The sequence below is a fragment of the Tyto alba genome, unplaced genomic scaffold (genome assembly GCF_018691265.1).
Source record: "Tyto alba isolate M040663 unplaced genomic scaffold, T.alba_DEE_v4.0 Super-Scaffold_5, whole genome shotgun sequence".
In the NCBI taxonomy this organism is placed as follows: domain Eukaryota; kingdom Metazoa; phylum Chordata; class Aves; order Strigiformes; family Tytonidae; genus Tyto; species Tyto alba.
In genome coordinates, this window is record NW_024881326.1 from 21676693 (window position 1) to 21704663 (window position 27971).

At 37.0% G+C, this 27971-nt stretch overlaps 1 protein-coding gene across 2 annotated transcripts; it reads right to left on the bottom strand.

Annotated features, from left to right (window-relative positions):
• Positions 1-184: 184 nt before the first annotated feature.
• PHF6 (PHD finger protein 6) lies at positions 185-27779 on the bottom strand. Of its 2 annotated transcripts, none has more exons than XM_042807309.1 (11): positions 27371-27779; positions 22071-22250; positions 21764-21865; positions 18006-18139; positions 17643-17686; positions 7943-8106; positions 7621-7764; positions 6274-6378; positions 5294-5427; positions 4500-4629; positions 185-4207 (listed from the first exon to the last, which is right to left on the bottom strand). In XM_042807309.1, the coding sequence occupies exons 2-10, from the start codon at positions 22206-22208 to the stop codon at positions 4500-4502; spliced, it is 1095 nt and encodes a 364-aa protein (XP_042663243.1). In that variant the 5' UTR covers positions 22209-22250; positions 27371-27779; the 3' UTR covers positions 185-4207. The 2 variants fall into 2 exon arrangements, with proteins under 2 accessions (XP_042663243.1, XP_032849694.1); XM_032993803.2 differs by having other exon boundaries at positions 7943-8109.
• Positions 27780-27971: the final 192 nt, after the last annotated feature.

The following is a 27971-nucleotide window of genomic DNA, read 5'->3' on the forward strand; positions in this document are numbered from 1 at the left end:
AAGTTAAGAATAATACACAAATATGCAGAGTTACCACTAAGTGGCATACTGTAAGAATGCATTCTCACTTCTCTCCTGGTAAAATTTTCATGGGCCTGTAACCACAATAGGAAATACTGCATTTATGCATTAAACCAACAGTTTAAAAAGTTATACTTTCAGAAAAAGGACAGATATGCAAATATGAAATTCATAACTCATTTATTGAATATATATATGCAAGGATACCAATAAAAAGAAACTAATACTGCAAACTACAACTTTGGAAGTAAAGCCAATATAACAGGAACAAAATATACATAACATTGTAGATAGGAATGCATTTACCCTCTTTCATACATTCCTTGTCTTTACACCTAATGTAAATGTATGCTAGAGCAAAAGCTGCAAATGTTAGCCTAACCTGAGTGCTTTTTGACAAGCAACAGTTCTCCAGGATTCTTTAAGGGTTGAGATGTCACTGCTGACTAATGAATGTGCATACATATGCATATATAGAAACTGCTTCAACAAGTATAGAAATCAAGAGCTGTGTTCTGTTTTTTAACCTCCATCACTAATACAGTGGAATCTGGTTTTGGCGACATGGAAGAAGAGTTACTATTTGCTATAATGCACTTTCAGTTCTCTTAAGATTAATTTCATCTAATGAGAATTAATTTTCTTGTCAGTCTGATTCAGCATATTAGTATTTTTGGAATGCGCTGATTATCACCTGCCAGGTAAGTCTGATATTTCAAACAGATTATCACCTCTTCATCTTTCACTCTGGTTTACATGAAGTTCTTTTTCATACTGGCAGCAGTAAGAAGCAAGCTCTCTTTCTTTATCTTACATTACATTTTAGGGCCAGATTTGGTACAATCGTACCGTTCTAGATCAGCACAGCTCTTTGTACCTCAAGATCAGACTTTGAGGAGTGTAGGTGTAAACCCCTACTAGAGCCTTATCACAGAACCTCCCGTGGATCAACACCTGCTGAATGAGTAGATCTTTTGATCACCTAACATATTTCACCCTAGCTAGCTGCACTGATGCCGATATTGAACCGGCCTTTCACCCTTCCTTGAAATGGAGTGATAGCTCAGCTTACTGCTATCGTGTTTGATCACGCCTTGAGACGCTGGCATTACACCAGCTGTATCCTCAAGTTATTTGAACAATATCCTTCTGATGCCTGTCCTTCCTTGGTACAGTCCTTTCTTGGTATAGCACAATCGCAGATCTGTTAATACAGAGATACAGTGAGTTGGGGAGATCTGTTAATATAGAGATACAGTGAGTTGGGGAGAAACCTCCCTTCTCAGAGGGTTCCAGGCATCTTAGACAGCACAAACTACTCTTGTGAGCAAAAGAAATGCCCAAAGGCAAAAAAAAACCAACAAAAACCCCCCCGCTTTAAATAAAGTGAAACCAGCTTCATAAGACAAGATTTGTTAAATTCATGAGTTCTCTGATTGTGAGATGAAAGCAGAAGGTGCCTATTAAAAAAAAAAAAAAATCTCAGTAACAAATAGACTGCATTAATTTAACTAGCTAATTTAAACATACCTATTTCACCTATAGAGCACTTTCATTACTTCTAACATTTCTGGGAAGGCAGTAGATGCTCCAGAATAATCTTCAATATATGCTTGCAAAGATTACATTGCTTTACCAAAAAAAAAAAAAAAAAAAAAATTTCAGACAGACTGTCTGAAATTCCAAGCTAAAATACACATAAAAAGACAGTAATGGCAGTATTTTGTCTTTAAAAAATGATGTAAATGTTGTGTACTATCATACATTGTCATGCTTTTTAAAACTACAATTAAGGACGTAAAAGATGTACAGTAAATACACTGCTGAGGTACATTTCTTCTAAATATTAACACCACGACAGAATTACTCCCCAGCAGGTGATGCTACTTGGGAACATATAAATACAATTTTTACATTGTAAGGCACTTTTACCCAGCATACATGAGTTGAAGTCAGTTATGACAAATTTGAGGCTCGTAAGAAAAGATTTTTGCTTTTGACTTTGTTGCCATGAATTCTGAATTAATGACAGTTTCGTCAGGCCATCTCAGCACAAAGAGGTAACAGGTAAAACAGCCACTTACTTTTCTGCTACCCGAAGGTAAAGTGCTGTCCTGGTTCTTCGAGGCATGAAATGGGGTAATTTATTTCATAACAGATGAGTGATTGGACTGAATATTATACTAAGCAACTGGCACACTATGAATTAGAGCTCAGTCTCAAATACAATCAGTATGCTGGCAGATCTACCCCATGCAACCTTAGTTAAAATACAGTAGCTGCAAACAAAGTGCCTTTTTTCCATGGGAGGGCCATGTCTGAGGCACAAATCTAGAAGTAATTTAAACACTGAAGGATGTTATTTTGCATTCTAGAACTGTTCTGAGTGGCTGAAAAATGTTCATATTCTGGGAGAAACAAAACACCTTGATAGACAATTTCAATAATCGATCTGTCATTGCAATTCAAGTCACGCTTTTAATTTTGAAAGTTACAAATACAAAATAAAAATGATCAATGGCATCATGTTTAGAGCAGTAACTGAATATTTTCTGTACACAGCAATATTTCTTTCCAAAACGTCATTATTCTCCAGGAAAGCAAACAGAACTGATTGAATTCTAACAGGTAAAATGTTAGAAACTCCAATATACAGTAATTGAGTCCCTCAAGACATTAAGGGAATGCATAAGAAGACAAATGACACACATTAAATCTTTTAAAAATACAAGTAAAAAATGCTACAGAAACTCATGTTACAAACGAACTGTTTTTGCAATACCAATCACAGAACAACTGTAGCAGTTTATAGTCAAATCAGTGTATTTTGCTTGTTTCCTTCCTTCAAATCCAGAAGTTTTGTTGGGAGTTCAGAGTGAAACAAGTCAAAACCCTAAACAAACAATAATGTGATGCGATAGCAACAGACAAACATGTGGACTAGATTCAGCTTTTTGGTTTTATTTAAGTCAGTCTGAGAATGTGCTTTAACAGACCAATTGAAGAAGCTAGTAGCCATTAGGAATGACAAGGTGTTTTGAAAGCAGTCAGAGGACTGATCTGTTAGGTTTGGTATAGCCTAGGTCTGATCATTCCCTAAAGGAACATCAAACTCTAGCAAGTAGAAATCCATGATGTGATTGTTGACGTGACAGAAAGAGAAAAAATAAACACTAAAACAGTAAGGATGATAAGCAAAGTTTCTCATATAGTGGTCATAAGATTAAAAAATAAATACCAATCTAGCAAAAAAAGGTTGTTTCCTCATTCTTCTTACAGAATATGGGACCTTTATGCATATTCTGGACAAAACATGAAGTGTTCCACACAACACAGAACACTTGAGGTATGGACGTCGGGTACGGTGGCTAAATTCCATAGTGAGTTAAGAGTTGTAACTCTCTGAAGTAAAAGAGATTGGGCTGCAGAGTCCAAACATTTGTATAGTAAGGTTTTAATCACACTTAGTGAAGTGTTCTTTGTAAATCAGGGACACAGAAAGAATGAACTACAGCCCTTTGGCATGAGCTCTAAAGCTCACAGCTCCGAACCAACAGCTGCTCAAGTAAATCTCCAGCAAACAATGCTGGGCGGAATGAGCAATCACAACAGGAACAACCTGAAATGTTCAAGCGTGCTTCGGTGTACACTGAGTCCTTTTCTACTGTGTGCTTTGCAAGCAAAAACAGAGAGCGGCTTTCCCATGTATAGCCTCCGTAACTTGTGTATGAAGAAAATGCAAAATTCACAAAGTACCAGCCTGTTGCCACCACGAACTTGTCCATGTTGTTCATTAAACTAGCTAAGACCTTCCCTCATTGCATGAATCCACTAAACAACTTACACATTCCAAATCTTAAGGTTTTTATTCAGTCCAGAAATATAGATCTTGCTTCATTTCAATGTCTGCCTTAACTTTTGACACTGTACATATTACATATCATTTATATAGTGTTTCATTTTTTCCAGACACTGCAGACTACAAACTACATAATATTGACATGTAAAACTCTGCCACTTACTGAAGGCTCACACACATGAACGTTTCAGGCAGTTCAATGAAATTTCTAACAGAGTTGGGTAGCAAAAACTTACTGACCCTTTTCTGATTTTAGAAAACAATTTAAAAGAATTAGTAGTTATGATGTCTTAGCCATTCCCAGTTCTATAACTCTGTCCCTTGAACCTGTTTAAAAAACGATGAAAACAATAGTAAATTTAAAATCATACAGAAAAGCATTTAGCAGCTCTGACATTACATCTACATTTAGCGACAGAAATGAGGGCCTCCCATCTTACACTGTTACAAAGTCAGTTGGATTTAAAAAATAACAAATCCTCCCCGTTTTTCTACAGTATGCCAATAAAAAGTACTTATCTGCATACACTAGATTGAAATACTTCACTGCAATAAACTACATTAAATGTATATTGCGTTTCAGGCTTGGTAACAGATCTGTCAGGAGTAACTTCCATACCTAGTTTCCATTGAGCTGCTGCTGAGGAATGTCATTATGGTCAGTGCCTGATTTGCCACGGCTTTTGCTTTCTCTTTCTTCATCCTCTTCATCTCTTTCATCATTTCCACTATGGTTTTTACAATAGAGTCTAGCACAATGAAAGAAACAGTGAGGACTTTCACTGAAAATATCTATCAAAACCAGACTTCCCTCTCTATCGGTTTTGAGATGTGCTACAAGTCAATTGCTAACTAACTCTTAACTCATCCACGGTTTTCAGTCGAGCATCAGTTAAACTGAGAGAGAAAACAGGGTTTAATGAAGACTAGCCAACAAAACTTTGATCAATTTTAGTTTTCTACTGCTACTACACTGCTCGGAGAATGCCCTCTTGCGGGCACAGCCACACCGGCAACTCAACGGCAGCCAAGTCACTCGCCCCTGCAGCTCAGTAGGCAAGTGCAGGAAGTCACAGGGTCCAAAAAAAGGAAAATAAGCTATGAACATATCAATGTTGAGGAGTCATGAGATAAATTAGCCAGTTTCCTCGGTAGAAATTATATTTTCCTCCTCGAGGAATGTGTAAGTCAATTAATTTTCTCACTTCTTGTATTACAACACTACTACAGGAATTTTAAGTTAGCAGAGTAACTAAAGTATTATGCACAGTCAACAATTACTTAAAAATACTATTTTAAATGAAATAATATTCTATTTTTTCATAACATACTTAATCAGCCAAGTTATGCAGAAAAAGTGCCATGAAATATCTTCACTTTCTTTATAGATTCAAGAATTACATAGGTCCTTACTTATAAATTCCTCGTGACATATTCTCAATGTATTTAGCTTTGTCTTCTACTCCACAGTGGTAATGGTATGTTTTTATGCAGGCTTTAATTTCACACCCAATAGTAGCACCAGGCTGGCTGCAAAGTGTGCATTTCTGTGCAGGGAAAGAAGAGAATGGCACTGTTCAGCCCTTCAGTCTCTTGCCTCTTAATATTCAGTTTAGTGTTCCCCATATCTATGGCTACTATTTTGGAACAGAGTAGTTTCTCTGGCAGATCATTCTTCCAATGAAAAGTTAATCAAAGATGCTGTCAAACAGAAACTATTAATACTAACCTATTAAAATATGAACACTGGGACTTACCTGTCCATTGAATTGAAAATTATTACATGATTGCACATATTACTGCATTTCCAAGATCATCTTATTGCCAGTGAAGCTAGTATGTTAATATATAAAGAATCTTAAATATTTTTTTTTCAAGGAACAACACTGTTAGGACTTGTTTGCTTTTTGCCACCCCCCCCGCCTCCCCCCCATTTCTTCCCACTTTAAAAACATCCTGAATTTTAAAAAAATACAATGTGACATTTTACAAACATCCCTATCTTGCAGACATTAATAACATTTTCATATTAAAACATCAAACCCCCTGGAAACATGTCACTGCAAGAATGTATTCTCTAAATTTATTTGTAGTTTTACACAGTGTGCTTTTAGTAACACATGATCCAAAGCTGTTACTCTCTTATACTGACAGGAAGACTAACAATAATTTACTATGTACACTGTCATAAAGAACCCTAAATACCACATGCCCAAACACCACTAATTTTTAAGGTGATTCCTATCTGGATACCTGTCCCAAAAGCAACAATACATCTAAATTTTGCGTTTAGAAAACAGACGGAAAAGACTGTTTCATAAAAGGAAGGAGGCAGAGCTATATACACCTTAGTAGAATCAGTAGCATGTTCATCACATTCTGCAGATACATACCATTCTTTTTCCTCTCTTGATTTCTTGAAGTACAGTTTTGATATCAAAATCACCAAACTCTGCCCTTGAAGTTGTTGTTAGCTGGACAGTGCCAGAAGAGAACAACTGTGAAACAAGCAAGTCAAAATAATTTCAGGTCACCAACGTGGTTAGAGTTTTTCTTATGTGCAAGAATAACTGAGTACTGAACATCCTCTTCTGTGATCTCAGACAGCATGTGCTTCATCAACAAATTAGGAAAAAACCCCATGTTAACTGAGTAATTAGGATGATGGGTATTCCTTCTGATACTGACCCGACTGCTTTAATTACATTTGTTGCCTTGGAGAAATGTATTTTAAAAGACAAAGAAGTAGACAATAAATAACATGATGAAAACACCAAGTAATAAACGGGCAACATTATCAATTGCATCACTGAAATTTTAGGACTGTTTTATTTCCTTCCCTGTGACATATATATAGTTCAGCTTCACAGCACAGCTGACGTCAACACACCTGAAAAGCCCTGAGGGATGACAGTGGAGTACGTAAGTACCACCCCTGCTACCACCATCCTCGTATATTCTGTTTAAACTGGTTTAAAACTGCAGCTCAGGTACACAAAGTGATGAAGAACACTCTAAGACTCAAGGCTGCTGGCACACACCAGCTCTCTGTTTAGTGAGGCTAGGTATAGCAACACAGTTAACACTCCACAGATTGCCTGGACTATTTGTTCGTTTTGTGGTACAACAGGAACCACTGAGGTTTGTTACTCAAAGCCCTGCCTCATTCACAGAACGAGTTATATGAAAGGTAGCACTATCTGCTCACGTTCACTGAAATTAGCAGATTCTTTTCGGGTTGACAGTTCTATAAATGTGATCCTCTAAAGGCAATGGTTTTCTAGAACTTCCACGTCCTGATCTACTTGAGTCACACAGCCTGAATCCACTGGTCAGAAAAATAAGGAAGTTTATGGATTCTTCCCAGATTTTGTCTGAATGCCTGTGGAGTAAAGGTATTTTATTTTCGGAGTGGATTCTTTTAATTAAAATGGTTTTCTGTTTTCCTTTTTAAATATTGTGTATGCATTTAGACGTTAAGGGAGCATTTTTAATAAGCTAATGAGTCTCCCTGAGCTAATTCCATCTCTTAGCACGGAGCCAACTTTTATCCATATCGCCCGCAGTGCAAATAAATGAACTGCTCACTTCGCAACACTTCAGCGCTTAAAGAGATCATCAGCACACAGACAATACTGATGCATAATTACATGTGAGGGTACTGTATTAAAATCTAGAAGAGCAATTCAGACAAAATTCACATAATGAACTGGTTAACAACAGTTAATACTGCTACTCACCATGCACTTATAGTGTGCAGCAGCCTTTTTGGCATTAAATATATGAAGCTTTCCTCTAGCTTCATTTTCTTCTTCACCTGCATGACAGAATCCACATTTAGGTTTTGTATCACTGGGGCTGCTTCTGTGGGGAGACCTGTCTCTCTGAAAGAAAAACATTTTACTGAAATATACTGCTGGGTTACAAGTAAGGTTGTAATTTTAAAAGCCTGTGGCCACCAGTTGGAGGCTCAGACAAATGCAAATTTTAAGAAAAATTGTATTTGCAGAGAAGAAATATGCAATTCTGTCTTCTAAGAAGTTTAGCATATTTACTGCTTACATAGGAACTGCTTTCTATTTCATCTGTGCCATGTGAGGACGTAGATCTAGTGTCTTCTGATTGCCCTTTTAAATTTGTTTTTCTTGGCTTTCCCTTACGACCCCTCCTTTTTCCTTTGGGAGGTGAAGGCTCCAACTCGTGTTCATTGATACTTTCTTCTAAATCTGCTTTAGAAGTTAGAAAACATCATGAAATAACAGTCTCAAAATTTTTACACAAAACAAAAAAACAAAAAACAAAAAACCACCAAAAAACCCAAACCAGATAAGAAAAAACATAACCTGTATTTTGGTCAGAAATAAAAATGGCAGCTCTTCCCCATTTATTACAAACATGCAACTGCAGATCCTGAAAACATTAATTTACCTCTTTATCACATATCACACAGCTTTGCATCTTTATAACATAGTATATGAATAAGGTTTAGCATTTCTTACAATTGCTATTTTCAGGCCCAAAATGTGTTCTCAGATACATGTATTTCACCTCCACTGAAAATAAGGCTCATTTAAACTGCACTGAAACCAGAAAATGTTTTCAAGCATGAAATAAGCTTTTAATTTCTTCTTTTTTTTTTTCAAGTGTGTAACTCCAATGTAAATTGCCCCTGATATTATGCCAGTATATCCAAATAACACCTCTCTCCTTGCTTTATTAATTGAAGCCTCTTGTCTTAAGAAAAAAATTCACCCATTTTGGCTATAACATTACCATCAAGTTTTAAAACTGAAATGCATTTTGCCTCAATGAAACAAATCTAAAATTTCATTTTAGTTACAGTATATTTTTAAATCTCGAGCTAAAAGCAGCTGCCAGTTTACAGAAAATCATCCACACTGACAATATCCCAGATAAAGTATTTATAGACTGTTAAGAATATAAGAACATATATTTTTAATACAGAGATACCAAAGAGGTCTGACAAGTTCCTTTGAAAATGTCAGCTCGACTGCTGAACGATAGATAGAACTGTAGTCCAGTATTCTAGCAGACTGTCCTTTCCATTCCTCGCAGCTCTACAGTTAATACAGATCAATTCTGCAAACTTCAGATTGATTCCAATATGATCTATTTATGTCTGATATCGAATAACCAGCTCTATTCAGTGCTAACAACTTTCCTAATCATCAGCTGCTCACAGGAGCATTTTCCTTTTTTCTTTTAATATGGAACACCCACCCCTGCTCAAACTGCAAAGACATTTCGGCAGACTTGTTTAAAGAACCATGTACGCACACCGCTAAGGAACTTGCTTCTCAAAATCCAAACCACAAACATCAGTATGAGCCCCTGAAAGGAGGGAAATCCTAACCAGAAGATTTGGAACATCTACTTTACGCATTAGTGGGCCACTTAACTGTTGTGGTATTATTATCATTACTGCTCCTATTATTATTATTTAAGCATTGCTGTGGCACTTCTCACCATTGTATCGTCGTCATCTCAGTATCCAGACAGGACATCTTATTTTGAGACTAAATGCTGCTTCATCAGAACTTGCCTGCCTTATCTATTATCATGTAAAAATCAGGTAACATTTCTACCTCACGATTAACAGTGACTCAACTGCACAAAAGTTTTGAAGTCAAAGACTTGAACATATTCCACCGCCATCAACTTGGAGCAGAAGATAACTGAACCACTGGCCTGAGGCCTTGCATACGAGCGTATCCTATTAAGCTTAGTCTATCATCTCTGTCACTAATCCCTGAGAAAGCTACAGCTTCTTGCACATTTATTAATCAAGGACAGAAAACTAATCCAAATGCATCACAACTATACTGAAATATAATTCCCCCAAAGCTTCAGTCTGTTGTATGGTTAGAAAGAGGTAAAAATTTGAGCATAAATTAATACAAATCTGCAAATTATTTTGGTTCAAATTGAGAGATTATTCAGCTATATACATATATTCCCAAATTGCCACTAAGATACATCTGCGTATCTACCACAACATTCCAATATTTTAATAGATATACTCTTCTTTTCTAATTAGAAGACAGAAGCACCATTTGTTTGACTGAAAAAATAAAACAAAATACGTGATGATATGGATTATCTAATGAAACAATACATTTTACATTTTCTTCTCAGAATTTACTATCTAATATTATTTTTCATTTATCATTACTTGCTAAATTCCCCGAGCAAGACTATACAATTTAGATATCACATCTCTCAAACTACCTATAGCAAGTTTTTATTACAACCTGAAAACCTCTTTCAAAAAAAAGAATTCCCTTTCATCTTGTCTGTCATCATATGAACTCTCCACTGATGTATTTAAAGAAATTTGTGAATGTTTGTCTCTACTTTTACATTTACAGAAACCATAGATGGCTATTCTAGGAAAAAGCCTTACAAAAATGTGTCTATTTAATTCATGACTCTTTAAATAACATCAGTGAGAAGCTTAAAAATATTCCTTTCAAAATCATTCCATGGATTTCCCTACTATATTTGATGAAGCAAAATGTAGTCCATTCACCAACATTCCTTATTTTTTCCAAAGCTACTTATATCAGTTCTGTCAACCATAATGCTTTCCACCTCTTAGTCCACCCTAATTTTCTAAATAACATTTAAGCATATCCTGAACTCTCTTCTACATTCACAGTTTCAAAACTTGAAGTGAATCATAATTGCTAAAAACCAAGCACACCAATGAAAAGCAACTTTTTGTAAGAAAAGTCACAGCCTCCTTACAGAGTAAGTTCTTAAGTGCTACTTTTTAGTCTACAATTATTAGAATATATAAGATTTCAAAAGTAAAAATGCTGTATTTTTAAAAGATGGTTTCAGTGTAAGATAAAAAAAACATCAAGACTGCACAGCTTTCCTCAAAGGAGAACCCTTTTTCTGTGCTCAAAACTAGTACTTCCAAAAAAGTTCAGAGTTCATTGAAATCTAGAAGCTATATGACCCCATCGTTAAAATAAAATTCCTTGCAGATTTAGGTCTCCTCCTACAAGTGACATGGACCTACAGATTAACACCACTGAGATGTGAGGATCTGCTCTACCATATCTATCTGCAAGACCGATACCTGAAAACATTAGTTTCTCTAATTTTTAACAGCACTACGAACTAGTGTGTAACAGTACAGGAAGAAAGATTGTAACCAGCTTTAAAATACACCTGCCTTGGATGGTCTTTACTGTATAATACACAATTTGGTTTGTGCCCTATCCCTCCCCTCAAGCCCACTGCCAGCTTACCCTGTTTCCCTGGCATCTGATGGTTGGGTGTTTCCAACTTCTCATGTCAGCTTGAACTAAGGAAAACACAAAAAGTTGTTCAACTCCTCCCTGACCAGATGACGTTTTATCATGGATATCACCCATACTCTGAATCCCCTGAGATTCCCTACATATTCTCCAACTGCCCCCCCATCCCATACCCCATTACTGCATTGATTCTTAAAATCATCACAATATTCTCAACGTAACTTTATCTAAAGTCTTCAAGGGAGATATCTTATGAGCTTTCTTGAGAAGTCCCTAAATGCTGCATCTGAAAAAACAAGCTTAATACGCAATATGGTCTGAGAAGGAGGGGTGGGGGTAGAAATTAAGAGGAAACATTCTACATTTTAAAAAGTACCTAGGAACATGATATTGTAAAATCAGATGAGTGAAAAGATGAACAGCAACAAGCCCCAAATTGGCATTTTTGAAATCCACGAGCAGTACAAAGTACCACAAAAAGAAGACTAGCAAAATGCTGTATTACATAAACTGTTAACAGGGAGACTCAGCTTCAGAGAGAAATCTAAAAATTCTCCTTTGATCATGACTAGAAGAAAAAGGATCAAGATGTTTTGCTGTTTAAAATAAGGCTTGGCAGAGAAGAGGTTGAGATATCACTGATCTATTCTATATTGCATCAGCTTGAAATATACGTGGAACCACACTTATCCAAAAGCTAGGTTAAAGCAAAGTAATAAAAGAATTAAGTGATTTAAAGGTTGTGAAAGATCAAATAAAAAGAGGATGCGTACAATAAAGGCTAATACTGCTCTCTGTATCCACCTCCTACATTACCTTAAACAACAGGCTAAGTGAGCCAGAAGCAAAGGGGGCTAAGTCTGTATGAGGAAGATAATAAAACCGACTGGCAAAATATATTTGCAAGTAGGACTGTTCATAAAAAGAAGTCAAAATGCAAAATATGGAAGTGGCTTAGACATGCTGTTATGTAAATCTGAAATCACACACACATATTTAAAGTTTTACAGTGCATTTGGGATAAAAGAGAAACTAAAAATTACAAAGAACAAAATCAAGCTTACTAGATTTTTAGAAGAGAAACAGAATATAACAGAGAAAGAAAAAAGTATTTTAGCATATTAAAGTAAGATGTCCTTAAAATACAGCTGAAACCCTATGAACCATACATAATTATTTTAAATCAAAGTGGCAAAAACCCCAGAAAACCTTACTGTCCCAGTGGTCAATAATAAAAATGTGAACATGTCTATAAATAAGAACCAGAGATTTGCATAAAAACCCTTGTAAGAAAATACATGTAAACCAATCATGAAATAATAGTAGCTTTTATCAGCAAATGATGTGAAATTAACAATCAAAATGATGAATATAATTTTTAGTTCTTTGGAGGTTTTTTATTTTTTTGTGTGTGTGTTTTGTTTAGTTTTTTTTTTTTTAAATGGAAAAAGATAAATTACATGAAACATATCTAAACTGGAGAAAGTAAGAGTGGAGAGGAAAAAAATTAAATTACCCCTTAGGTCCCATCACTAATATGTTTTCCCAAAGGAACTGATTACTCTTGCCCAAAAGCTATTTTTGACTGAATAGTATCTATGTTACGAAGTTCTTGAGATTATTTCTTAAATGAAGTACATAAAACATACAAAATGAATAAAATAGTCCCTTATAACCATACAAACTAAATGCTTTTTCAAGCAAATAATTGTTGGCAAAGACTGAAGACAGACAATACACTTAGCTTATCTGCATAATCAGCTTATAACAACTGGTATGATAAACTTGGTAAGTATGAGTTAGTTGGCCAAGTTTCTATTTGTGTAAGGTCCTGCCTAGACAGGAAGGAGAATTATAATGAAAACACCACAGGACAGCTCCTCAGACAGCCCAAACCACTCACCACAAGGCTTTCCTATTTTTTCCCTTTTCCATTAGCTGGGAGTTCTTCCGTAAGAAAACACCACTGTGATGCCTCTGCAAAATACCTCGTGAGTCTACGATGGGCTGCAGAGGAGGTTGCTAACTTACTGCCTGGACCAACTGGTTTTGCTGTAACACTACGTATACATGGGATGCCACGTTCAGAGCAGCACTCTCCGTAAGACAGACAAGAAAGCTGGGTTAGCAGAGCCTAGGAAGAATTTGTTACCATCCACCAGCAGAACTGAAACGACACCCAACTGCAACGTTACAGAAACGCTTACACCTGACTGCATTAATGCATATGATGGTAGGCAAGCTTATGCTGGGAACAGCGTTACAGAAAATGCAACCACGAACAAACACTGATTAAAGAAGCCAAAGACGAATCGGGATATTACCTAACTAGAATGGTAAAAAGTTTTAGATGTTTTTCCTGCCAGCCTCTGGCTCACACAGCACTTTTACAAAGTACTGGGTTTGATATAGATTGCAGCATCTCTAAATAGGTCTCACAGAGAAACTGTGACTCAACTTACTAAGCAGTGTGAAAAGCACAGATTTCATGTTTGATCTTTAGAATAACATGAAAAAAGATGCTGAGACAGGGAATGTCCTTATTTCCATTGTGGAAACATAATTCCCTGAGGCTCTGAGTACAGCTACAATAGGAATTATGGACACTTTAGTTTCTGACACCACAGTTACCAAGCATCTGTTTTAAACATTAACAATAGATAGTCACATGGCTGTCTTCATTATTCTTTGTTTTACTACTATGTAACAGAAGAATGAAATTATATTCTTATCTTAGTTTATATTAAACTATTCCTGACAAGCCTAACTTGTTTTAAATACAACGCAGGGGCCAGGGCAGCCCCACCTGCAGAGAACTGAAACGATACCAGATTTTAAAGTTTTTAACAATTATTTCCAGTACACTGGAATAAATTCCAACAAACAGTTCCAAAACCTTAGTTCAACAATACTCTATTCTTTAAAAAGAATAAATGCAATTGTATCAAATTGGACAGTAACTCAACTATAGTTAGCTGTGACAGTTTGAAAGCACTGGCACCAATTCCTGTAACCTACTAGGTACTGAAAACTTAGACGGCTTGCCTAAATTACAAATTAAACTATCACTTAAAGTTCAGGTCAGATTATTTTGTTAGCTTTGTAACCAGCAAGACAAAAATCTAGACATGAAGCTTTCAGTAACTTGGTCTGCTCCTCTGAGCAGGTGCCTTCAAATCTGTTGACCTCCCAGCTACAGCCTAGTACAAAGCCTGAGAGTACCACATTTTTATTGTCCTTTTTCCAGTTAGTGGGAACACAGCACAGAAGAATCACTTTGAAATATACATGCACAAAGGAAATATAGGAGAAATACAATTTTTCTATTCTATGTCACCTGAAGGCTAGGCCATGCAGATAAATTAGATAAACCCAACAATCTGCTGAAACAGGTACTGCATTTAAGAGCACTTTGCTGCCACGTTTCATATTTTTATATTTAAAGAAAACACAAGGTAGTTCAGCAACTCCTGTCCATTAAAGGAAAATGAACTCCCATCACTCATTAATTTTGACCTGATGAGTAGAGATAGTCTGTTGAATTCTTGTGCCGCTTGAACTTCATGACAGCAATAAGTAACATCTAAGAGGTCCTTTTTATTGGGTTTTAACTGGGTTACTTCAATTCAAATGCAAGTCTTTCAACCACATTTCCATGCAGCCTCAAGCAATTTTCTTTAACTGTTATTAAATGGTTAACAGATACTATTTTTAAACTAGAACTTCTAATGAAAGGTATATTGGCCAGATCTCAGACTTGAACAAGTATGCCCCCAAAAGCATCTGTTTTCTAGGTAAGGGAAGAAAAAAATCTCACTATTATGCAGCAGTACTGCCTACAGAAAAGAAACTGTTCTGGACTGCATGAAACCAAACACTCCAAACTCCTCCAACATCCACTAACAGAAGTGGCATAATAAAAATATTTGGACTGCAACAATTAAATCTGGATACAGAGAACAAAGGATAAAACCCCAGATGTTCTACACTGACCAAGACAGAAAAAAAAAAAAAACAAAAACAAAAAAACCCCAAAACAACAAAACAACCAGTATCCCAGAGCAGAAGCAGTAAGTTTCCATTAGAAAGAACTGATAATTCCAGTGCCTCTGTGCACCTACGCTGAGTGACATAACCACAGATAAGCTTTAACTATTCTGTTAAGAAAATATTGCTGAGACCAAGGATTCATGAAAATTAAACAAAACAAGAGGGGAAAAAAAGTCTTTATGTGAGTATCTAGTCTATTCACTCTTCTCTGCAAGTCCTTTCTGGTTGCATACACCAACACTCTTTCACATTTAAATTCCTCTTTGATATTCACATTTCCCTCAAGGAATAAACCAACAAAATGCATATATAAAGCTTAATCTCACCATCCAACATCTTCCAGTTACCACTTCACTGAACAAACTTCAGCATTTAAATATTAAGAAACACATCCTCCAAAGTCCCTTCTTAAACTCTGAAAACCACCCTATTTTTGTCTTCTAAAGGTAATTAGTTTTCAATGTAGCAAAATACCATTGCTATACAATGCCATAAATAATTTCCTTAAGACAGATGCAATATGTATTTTTACTCTCTTTAATTTAAAGGAGGTCTATCACAAAAGAGCCCCAGCTTCTGGCACTATCAATTCCTTAACTGTAAGTAATAATATCCTATGGGTATTGTTCCTTAAATGTATGGACTAAAAAGAGAACATACTCTTTGGGAAAGAGCACTGGGTAAAATTTCAGTCAAATATTAAACAAAAAACAGAAAACAAAAGTGTGAAGTATGGCTACACGTACTTCCAGAAGTATAAAACATAACAGAACTAAGTATTTTAAACAAAAAAATGTACGCGAAATTAATGCTAAGACAGACACTACTGGGTTCTTTGGCCTCAGCTTTTCTGAATGATGTTGTTTATTCCTCCTCCTACTCTCAACATAAGAGTCTCTTTGGATGAGTCTAGTTTAATGTTTTAAATAAACTGCCATGATCAACATTTAAAAAAAAAGCCACTATGCATCCGTTAATTTTTCCCATGTCTTCTCAGACAAATATACCCATACAAAATTTAAAAGCTTTTGCTGTTAGAGAATGACACTGTAGAATTGGAGATAATGGTTTCTGAAAACTCTTAAAGAAAAGCACAAGTTCAGATCCTGCAAGGAATTCCAAGCAGAAAAAGTCACCCACTGGCATTAGGCTCCATGCAAAACTGGAGACATTTTTCAATAGATGTCAAATACCAAGACATTTGTGACTAAGTATAAAAGATTATGTTTGCATATCAGTTAAAGAGATTAATCTCTCTCTGGACTCAAATGTCTTTCACATTCTATTTCTGCTAACAAGCAAAACAAACCCCAAAACAAAGCAACAAAGTATCAAACTGCAAGATAATGTGGCCCTGCCTCTTTGGAGAATTAATATAACACATACACTGCTTTTCTTGTTTAAGCCTAGTAATAGCAAAATCAGAGCATGTTTTATACAAAGGAGACGACAATAATTATTTAACTAGAATAAAAAAGAAAAAAAAAAAATCAGTTTTCATATGGGATTTTCTACTGCCTTCAATACCTTTCTGAACATTGAAGTAACATCCAAACCTTACCATTAATATATCCACTACCCATAGCTTTAAAAAGTAGTATATTGCCTTAAAAATACATTTGGCAGAAAGAAACTGAATTTATGAAATTTGATCTTCACTAAGTAGTCACGTACTCCTCATTAGTTAAATCTGATGACATTTCAGTTGAAAATAATGCAAAAAGTAAACTAACAACTGTTCTCTTACGCAAGTTCAGATACAGTAGAAAAAAGGAAAAATGCCTGCATAAATACACAATAGCACAACTGGTTTGGAATGTTAAAAGACCACACGATTTATTTACGTTTGTGGCATATCACCCCTCACACATTTCACTACTCTCCTCTGCAAAGATGCACAGCTTTTATAAATGTAGCCATACAGCTTTATTCTGTTCATTGAAATGACTCAGAAATATATAAGTGATCTGATCACAAACCTTTCCATTTACTATTGGGTTCTTCTTATTTGAAGAGTTAAACTTTATTTAATTGTTCAAAAAAAATAGTGAATATTTAGGAACATTAGCAATAGCAAAAATCAGCTGTTACCTGACAAAATATTTTAGATCTTAATATTGTGAATATTTAATGACAAATACAAGCCAGCTTCTTCCCAGAAGGGAATGCATTACTTCTACCCAAACTTTGTTTTGACAGAACAACAAATGTTTTCAACATACTAAAATTTATGTTTTGGGTTTTCCTCCACCTCAACCAATAATTTTTAGAGAAAATACAGAAATCAGATGGGCTTCCAAACTCATTTTTTCTCAAAAAAATGTAGTTCAAATTTTTACTGAAAACATTTCTATTCTCCAGAAAAATTAAATTTAACCAAGTATCTTTCTACAATGGGAAAAATTTATATTGAATAATTTTACCTTCAGAGTTATGCGTAGTTTTCTTGTGTTTTCGACATAAAATCCTATAAACAAAGTAGTTGAAAACTGTCAAGTCAGTCACGATTCACAGATTATTTACTCATCTTTTAAATTCAAATGCCAGTACATTTTTCTCCCACTTGTAAGACTCACTGATATACAAATCTTGCAGTGAAAATATGCTTTTCTAGCACATCACTATTTTGAATGCCACAATCATCATTAGAATTTTTTTCCAACAGTTTTGTTTAGATTCCAAAGTGGGGTTTTTTTGTTTTGCTTTGTTGGTTTAAAAACAAACAAACAAACAAATATTGTGATATATAAATACAAAAACAAACATAGCAAATAAATAATAGTTACATGTAAATGCCTTGTGAGGGTTTCTCTCTTATCTGAGCTTTATCATGCAAAGCACAGTAGTAGTGATATGTCTTGTGACATGTTTTCACATCACAGCCAATGGTCGCTCCAGGACAACGGCATAAAGAACACATCTGTAAAGAAAAAGAAAACACAATTCATGCTACTGTTGGCTTCTGAGTTCAAAAATAATATAGTTACCACTCCTGGTGGCAAAATAAATGGAGTTATGCACTTGGCCTTACTCTTCCTGCTCTCAGGTGTTTTTCGTAACTTATTTTAAAATGAAGGAGAAATTTGTTGTAATTATGCAACAGTACAATAGCCATCATACACTGATTATCAATTCAGTGAAGAAAAGAAGTAATTTATTTTTGTGGAACGTGTTTGATGAAAGTGACACAGCTGTTCACCTAAATATCCCACTCCCAAGGATAGTCTGTTTGTACCAACCATTTCAGAAAAGTTAAAATCATGAATTGTACCTGTTTAATTCTGAATTACATCATGAAGGTAGGAAGAAAAAAGAGAAAAGAGAACCATTTGGCAGTGAATCTTGCAGTCAGAAATACTGGTGACCTGCAAATTTACCTTAGACTCAGTAGCTAACTTTACCTCTTCTTTCTATACAGTTATGTCCTTAAGTCCTTTCCAGAACATTGAATTTATTGTTAAAATAAGCACTGAAATATTTGTTAAATGTAGTGAATTTATTTCCATTAGACTAAATATTGCAGAAAAGGTTAAATGGGAGCCTGTTGCTTTACTGTTCTTTACCAGTAATTAATTCTTCTCATATTAGACCCATCACTGCTTTGGATACACCAGCTGTCATGCTTCTAAGTCGTTCACTGCCCTTCTTATACTGTGTTAGGAAAGGATGTAATTGATAGTATAATAATATCTTTCTCTATATTACTTTTTACTGACAAAATATTGCCCCAGAATCTCAAAATTTCCCATTAATCTACCCTCTCAAGACAACTGGAGCTTTTTGTTTGTATCCTTCATATCGCACACGCCCCCAAAAGTTACAGTTAATTCCAAACCCGTAAGTGTGCAACACAGGATACACCCTACATTTCTCTTGGTGGAATGCACTTTCTGTCCACCACACTGGCTTGGTCAAGCTGTTCTTCTTAGTCTCAAATATGTCAAATAAATATACTACCAAAGTTATGTATCACCATCCTGTATTTCAATTTTAACAAAGTTAACGGAACAGTAAAAATGTCAAAGCCTTGGATCATCTCCATTTACTCCTCTGCAAGCTCTGAAATGGTACGGTTATATACTGTTTCCTAGTTGTTATCTGATTTGTACGGGTATTTTATCACATAAATTTGTTAGACATTATGGTTTAACATATAATAATGGTTGATCAAAGCTCTTTATAAAAGCCTAGGTTGAAATTATATCCATCCAATCAATTTTTGTCAGTACTTAGTATTCTGGAAGCCAGAAATTATTAAAAGAAAGCTTTCTTTTTATGAACACCATGATGCATCGGTATGAATAAAACAGACTACACCAATTTTTACAGTGATTTACTGGTCTATGTTTCCTGACAGTAGTAAAATATTTATTCCATTAGTACAAGTCCTGCTGTTCAAATGATCACTGTCAAAAGTTCAAGTAATTCCCAAGTTATATCAGTATAGGTGAAGTTTGACAACTTGCAAAATAGGTAAACTCTATTAAAAAAAAAAAAAAGACTCCCATGCGTAGCTAATAGAAATAATAATGGTATCAGTGCCTTGTACTCACAAATATTTAGACTTCCTAAGTTTTGATGACTGGCTTACTAAGGTTTGAACCTACAAACTTTTCTCAGACAGAAATATATTACCATCAGAAAGGCTCTACACGTCAGTCATCATCACGTCAGTAATGAACAGGCTTCAATTTTCAGTGTATATCTGGTCAGCAGCAGCACCTCCTGAAGGAGGGCAACTACATAAAAGCTGCCAGCAGCCAAATTCAGTCCAAGCTATCAATATAATTACTTAACCCAGTGCACCACGCTGAGATATTTTTGCTCAATGTGTTAAAGCAGACCTTAGAGGGGGTATTTGGGCTAACTATAAACATTTAGCTTTAAGCTTCCTATACAAGTCAATGGAAAAAGACAGATTCCTCCAGAGAGTGATTCAGAGCTGTAGTTTTCTGACAGCTACAGACAGAGATAAGGCACCTAAGTTAAGATCTAAAATTATCTTGAAAATTCTCTCCAAACAGGAAACACCTCAGGACTATGAATCTACGAGGTAAACCAGATTCAGGTTTTCTGCAAAAAGCTGAACAAAGTGCCTGGTACGAACAGGTAGTGAACTCCAAGAATATATCCAGCTGTTAAAGACAAACTTGAAGAGATCCGGAAGCAGAAAGACAGAAACCACCAATGACATAAAAAGAAAGAACCTTCAAAAAACATTTAAGTGGCCCAAGAATCAAAATACTTCTTTATGACCTGTAGTTCCACTTACTACCATGTTTGGAAATTCCTAATCACAACATGAATGTCTTGCAAATAGTTATTTCTTTACCCTTCAGATGATTAAAACAAATTAAGTTCCCTGCACTAGAAAAGATTCAAATGAAATGCTGGATGAAATACTAGACTATTATTATATAATTGTAGTTCTACAATAATACTTTGGACTACTAAGAGTAGTCCAAGAACTGGTAAATACTTAAGAGTGCTTTAAATACCTAAGTTGAAAAATTTTAATGTGAGAAGTGAATTGATAACTTGTTAAAAATATTTTTTAAAAGCTTCGCTCATTTCCCCAAATGAGAAACAACCAGTTCTAAATTTAAAAAATAAAATAAAATAATATAAAATAAAATAGCTTCTCCAGAATTAAAAAAAGTCACTGCTGCTCAATTGTCATGAATTTGGTAGACCTGTAATCGCTGCAATACCCACATGCCTCATAAGACATCCATATGCTCAGAATCATCTAATAAACCAATACAAAAGGAAGCAATAAAAGTACCTTTGGTAGTTAAAACCAGATTTTGGCAGCAAAACCAAATACTGGTAAAGGCACAATAATACCCTCACCAGGTCCCTAGAATGTGGGTTTCTTGCTGAAATCTAATAGAAAATATTAAATATAAATTACTGGATTAGAAGCATAAATTTAGGAAATGATATTGTTTACACGCAGCCCATCAAAAATGGGCATATTCTGTAAACGAGTTTTCAAATTTGCCTGAAAAAAAAATGTGTATCTGCTACAACCATCTACATTTGCCAATGAGGAAAAATGGGACTATAAAAATAATAATTCTGGGTTTATTTTTTAATAATTCCATGATTAAGCTACAATTTTTAAAACAACATGTCTACATGAGAGCAGAACTTGACTGAAAGAAACTGCTGCTTATCCCTTCCTAAAGGCACTTCAAGGGTTGGTTAACTGACATTTAAATTTTATTTCAACATAAGTATGATCATATCTACTGAGGTTTTATTTTTGTAAATCTGAAACTAATTTTACTTCAACATCTTCTATAAGTTGTCCATTACTTTAGAGCTCATACAAAGGTAGCACTTTGGAAGAAAAAACCCCAAAAACAAACAAACCAACCAACCCTAAATCAAACAACCACATACATATATATATATGTGTGTATATGTATATATATATGTATATATATATATAAAAAATACACTGTTCAACTTCACAGTAAACTTTATAGAAGGTAAGAAAATACTGTCTTCCATTTTCAAGAGCCAAAAATAGACTTACCAGTTTAGTGCCTCTCTTTATTTCTTTCTGAATATCTTCAATAGAGAATCCACCAAGACTCTCATTATCAGTGTGTGAAGATACCAGTGCAGATGAGAACAGCTAAAATTATAAAAACAAAACTTATTTTTAAGTTTTAGAGGTATAAGTGATATAGAACATTTATATATATATATGAAAGCCACAAAAATTTCAAATTACAGTGATTAGTCATTTGTGCCAATGCCACAGCTGGCTGAATTTTTCATTTGTTTGTCATCTTTTACTAGCTCACTACTTCCTTTCCTTTTTCCTATGGGTTACTTACCATACACTTGTGATGTGCTGCCACCTTCTGGTTTTCTGACATCAATAATTGTCCACATTCATTATCTTTATTAGATCTACAAAAACCACACTTCCTTTGTCTTGAGGAGACTTTTTTCTGTCCAACTGAGCTTGTCATGATTTTAAATGACCTTAGAATGCCACTTCAATCCTCTCAATGCTACAGAAAAAAAAGGTGCAATCAGCATGTTAACATCAACAAAAGGCAATTTAACTTCCAGTTTTATAAATATAATATTGGATGCTTGAAAGTGATCTGTCCTTCTTTACCCTTTTCTTTATGCTACTTCAATATATCCAAATAAACATGCACCCAGCAGAGGCAGTATTTTGCTAACTTTTTATGAAATTGTGTCAGCAAGCAGAATTAGTTCTTTAGGTAAAAATGTTTGAACGTTAACATAAAACTCTGAAAGAAGAAAAAAGTTTTTAGAAAAAACTTTGAAAGAAGAAATAAGTGAAAATACAGCAAGTACAGCAATCATTGGGGGGAAAAGTTACTGCAACTCTTTCATCCCATTCTTACAGTTATTTATTAGAGCAAAGGAATCTGTAGAAAATGCACTACCTGTGCATGCAATAAAATTCATGCTACTGAACTTCAAAAACAGAAGCAAAAAAACCCCCAAGAGTCAGCATCCAGACCAGGGTTTGAGTGTAAAAGCTCACAAAGTATCAGGGCAGATGAGTAACTAACCCTAGATGAGGGTGGAGATGGGGAGATAAAACGTTACCATGTTAGGTATTACCCAGATACATCGTGGCTAGTCAAACAGCATTAGGAACATTTTAGAAGGATCTATGACTAACATGCCGCAATGGAAACCTTTTCAAGACCCACAGTTAATTTAGCAGTACCAGACCAGTTTTCAGTAATAGCACAAGAGCTGCTATTCTCATCTCAGAAAAGTAACTCAAACTCAACGTGAATCACAAACTTTTCTTAGGTTACCAGCAACACATTGTAAAACGTAACACTGAGGTCCCCATCCCTGGATCAGGCAGACACTGCGAGTTCAAAAGTGAAAATACCCAACGACTGTACGTGCTTCTTGGCCCAGTATTGAGTAGCTTGTGTTCATTTGCTTCTACATCTCTTAAGAGACACAGCATCATCCTCTTCAAAGACTTTTTTACAGCTTTTTACTTTGGAGACTTGAACCTTACTGTCAGAATTGGCCACAACCGCAATAAAAGCATCCTCCTCAGCCTTTGTCTACACTAGACTCATCTAAATAAGAAAAGCCACCATACACTTTGATATTTCTGTTGGAAAAAAAAAAATATAAAATCCAGCCATAAGAATAGCAGAGTTGCAATACATCTGGACAGTGCTACAAATGTGATCTGCAGGAAAACACACGACTGCTTTTTGAAATTTGCATAGGCCAACCTGCCTGCCTCTCAGCGCTGTCAGACTCTCACAACACTGCTATCACTCACTATTTTTCTAATCGAAAGCAGAGGAATGTAATTAAGTATCTGTTGGTATATACTATTGCTAAATCCTGTTAGATTCTTACTCTCCCGTTTGGACAGATTTTCACAGACTGAGTTTTAACTCTTTGTCCTGCAATGGTTAGTACAAAACTCCTGAATCAAAAGGTGTCTGTCCTCCATCTATTGCCTTTGCTTTATCAACAGCTTCATTTGCTTTCTTTTATAACTGGAAAGCAGTTTGCTAGCCGGTGACGCATACTCATAAGAAGAACTAATAGATTTCAGATCTTGCTGATTTGCACAAAAAATGTGCCAATCTGGATAAACTAGTCACACCCTTTTGCAGTGGCAATAGAGAGTCCTTAAGTGTTAAACACAAAAGAATTACTATACTGTATTCTTCTGAAGAAAAAACAAAACAAGACCATTCTGTAATCCCTTCTGAGTAGAAAAAAAGCAATGGTTTCTGAAGGAAAGATACACAGATTTTCAAGAGTGGGGGTTTTTAATTTTTTTTAAAACTTAAAATAATATTTGGAAGCAGGAAAAAGACCTACAAAAGGCAAGTAGGAAACTATCACAAAGATTTCTTGTTCTTAGGTCACATTCAACAGCTCAACATAAATCAGAGAGTGATGGGTTAGAAATATATTAACAAAAGTAATTTAAAATGCAAGAAGTTCTGCTTTGTTATAAATAATTTGATATACACACAAACATTGATTTGGGTCTACCCATTTCATTTTATATTCAGGTTATATTGCCACTATATTGACAGCAATAATAGTAGTTCTTAAAAGGAAGATCAGTGATTTCCTTGAACACATGTGCAGGCTCTACTGACTTACAGGAATAAGAATTACTACAATAAAAAAAAGTTATCCTTCAATTTAACAAGCAAATTCGTATTTTAGAAAATGCAAATAATTTATAGAACACATAAAAATTTATTAAGTGGCTTTCATCATCTTTAATTTATAAGAACTTTCCAAGAAACAAGTTTATAAAGAATCTTCTCACAGTTTTATGCTTTCCAGTGCACTAAGAGACAGGCGAAGGCACATCATTACAGCAATACTAGAACCTGACATAACCTAACTTCTTGAAGTACTTTTGCACAATTGGATTTTTTTTAAGGCTCACAGTGAAGTTAAAAACAATGCCAATATTTACTTGATGATGCATGGATGTTTATGTTATACCAAAAATAATAATAATGAAAAAAAAATAGCAAACACTATGTTTTGGAATATGTATTCAATTATAAATAATTTAACACTTGAAAAATTATCTGAAATGCAAACAGAACAAAAAGCATCAGGGTACGCCAGAAAGGAAACTCACATTCTTTTCACCATTAGATTGAATTACTCAGAATTCATTTTACAAGAATATTTTAAAGTTTTCTTTCCAATCCTGCGTTCTTTGCATTTGTGTTTTCTGTAGCACTAGGCATTAACACTATTTATACATTTCTAAAGACTGCAGGAAAAAAACTGAGCATGAGAAGTATTTCAGAAGCATTTCATCTGTAGACCTCTTCCTAAATTATGTTTTCTTTCTCAGAAGTGTAAGAAAACATTACCCTGGGATCACTTTTCTTTGTGCCAAAATGCACTTCTTATCCTGTCCATTTTAAAGTACTCATTTTCTGAAAAAGATGAACCAAGTTTTGCAGCTATACCACGGACCCAGAGTTCTGAACGCAAACACTCAAAATTCTGTTTTCATCTCTCAAGTTAAATCACCCAAAACCAACTAATCCAGTTTGCCAAGTATCAAGCTACATTTCCTTGGAACAAGAAAAAAAATGCAACTTAAAAACAACTCAATATTTCTGTTTTCCATGCTTAAAAAGCTAACAGATTAATAAGACTTATAAAGTAGTGTTTAAATAGACTGTTAACTGAATCTTGCCTGTCAGCTTTGTCAGAGAAAATCTTATAGATTGGCTCACAGAAAGCAATGTACTATGGAATCACTGACTAAGAGATTATGCACTATCTTTACCAAAATGGAACACGTGTACTACAGAACAGAGATTATTACATACAGATATGTTTTCCACAGGCTTGATCTGAAAAATGAAAAAGTTACATCTACCCTAAAAATCACAGAAGACGACACTCATTCAGTGATTCTTCACTCAAAAATTTTGGTTCATTTGCATTCACGTTTCTTAATATCCACTAAGGGATTCAACATGGTGCTTTCCTTAATAATAGCACCTTTATTTTATCTTTAAAGCATCATATTTTACAAACTCATATGGCTTGTATACTGTTTTACTGAGTTCTAGATGACAGATTTTCAAACGTAAAAGAAGAGTGCAAGTTCAATGCCTCCCAGGCAAAGAAGGACGCTCCCGGTGTACGAGACATTGTTCAGCACCGAAGGAGGGAAAGTAACCTGGATTCTAATTTCTATTTACTGCTCGAATATGTTTCAAGAGCTACTGCCTGCTTGTAGGAGTTAAGGCCCCACTTGTATTTCCAACAAAGGACAGTGACCTATATGCTACACTTTCTCGTGTAAAATTCATTTTGCTGTGTGGCCTGTATGATTATAAAATTATATTTTTAAAAATTGGGATTTATATTTGTCCCTGAAGGAAATTTCAGACACTCGAAGAAAACCTACAAGAGAAGTATACAAGCTTTGTAAAATTTCATTAAACATGCTGAAGTGGTTTGGACTCCCAGGAAAAAATACAGAAAATATTTGTGTTGATTTTTTCCAAGATGCTCACTAGAGATACCAGATTCTCTGTTCAAGAAACTTTCAACTGCTTTCTAGTTTCTAGGGTCAGTCACCCATTATTGAGGGTGTTATTTTGGAGAAGATGGGGTGAAGCTGGGGAAAAAGGAGGGATCCTGTAGGTGTCTGTAGTTGAGAACCCAAAGCCACAGGTCCCAGGAAAATCTTTATCCAAGAGTTACATTCACAGAGCATCCTACAGCCACTATAAAAACTAGGATAGGAACTTATCCATGCAACTTCCTTAAAAAAAAAAAAAAAAAAAAAAAAAAAAAAGAAACCAAAGCGGGGGGCAAAAGCGAGTGGGGAGGGGGGAAGGCTCAGCCCTGGAAAGTCTAAACAATAAAAATCGAGCAGGTAACTAAAAATGACACAAAAAGAGCCTGTAGGAAGGAAGAACTGGCAGGCAGCGCAGACAGATCTTCAGGAAAGTTTACATACTCCCACGGGGAGCGGGAGATGAGGCGATAGAGGCGCCGCCGGCGCTCGCCTTGCCCGGGGGGGATCGATGAGGCACGGCACGGCACCCCTTGGCGGGGGGGGGGAAACGGACTGCCGCCACCTCCCCCGCAGGGGCCCGGCCACAAGCACCGTCGGGGCCTGACCCCTCCCCGGCTACCGAGAGGGGCCCGGGGCCGCCGGGGAGGGTGATTCACCCCTCCCCTCTCCCCTTCCCTCCACGTTCCTCACAAAATTTTTGGGGAAACGGGACTCGGAGACAAGGGGGGGCGGATCCTCCAGGGAAGGAGGGAGCGGGCCGAGGCGGGCGGAGCGAGCGGCTGCCGTCGGCTCGGGGAGGGGAAAGGGGGGGGGGCGGGTAACGGCACCGGGGGGCACCCCCTGAGGAGGCAGCGGCGGGTGCCGGGAGCCTCCCGGGGGCGGGCGGTTCGCTGAGGCCCAGGGACCGGCGGCGGCCGAACGGCGAGAGGGCAGGGCGGGCTTCCCGGGCCGGTGGGGGGGTAAGGGGGTGCTGCGGGCGGGCCGGAGGGGGCCGTGCCTGCCCCGGGGAGCGCGGCAAAGAGGCGGCTGGGCGGGCAAACGAGGCGGTCGTTGGGCGCTCGGGTCGGTCACTCAGTCACTCACCCGTGCGGCGGGTGGGGGCGCCGGGGAAAGAGGAGCAGCTTCAGGCACGCCCCCCGCCCCCCCCGTCACCGCCGGTCGCTCACGGCCGCTCGCTCGCCGGGACCGTCCCTTTCATTCGGGGCAGGGGACGCTACGCTGCGCCGCCGCCGCTGCCGCCGCCGAGCGCAAGCACGCAAGCACGCACGCACGCACGCACCAGCGGACGGACGCACGCACGCACGCACGGGCGCGCTCGGCCCGCGACGGCGCGACGCTGCGGGGCGGCGCCCGATTGGCGCGCGAGGCGGTGCGGCGGGAGGGCACGCCGAGGCCCTCTCCGCCCTTCTGCGCATGCGCGGACAATCCCCCCCCCCCCCCCCCCCCCTTCACCCCCGCTACGCTTCTCCGCCAGGCGAAGCAGGGAGGGAGCGGGCGGCTCTGCGCATGCGCGATGTGCGCCTTCAGCCGTTGGATGGGGGGGCGCTGACCGCCAGGGCTACGCATGCGCAGTCCGCCGCGGGCGGGGGGCGACAGGCGTGCGCATGTGCAGGGAGGCTGCTGGCGGGGGGGGAAGTGGCGCGTGCCCTCCCTCATGGCGCTGCTACAGCCCCCGAGTCTCATA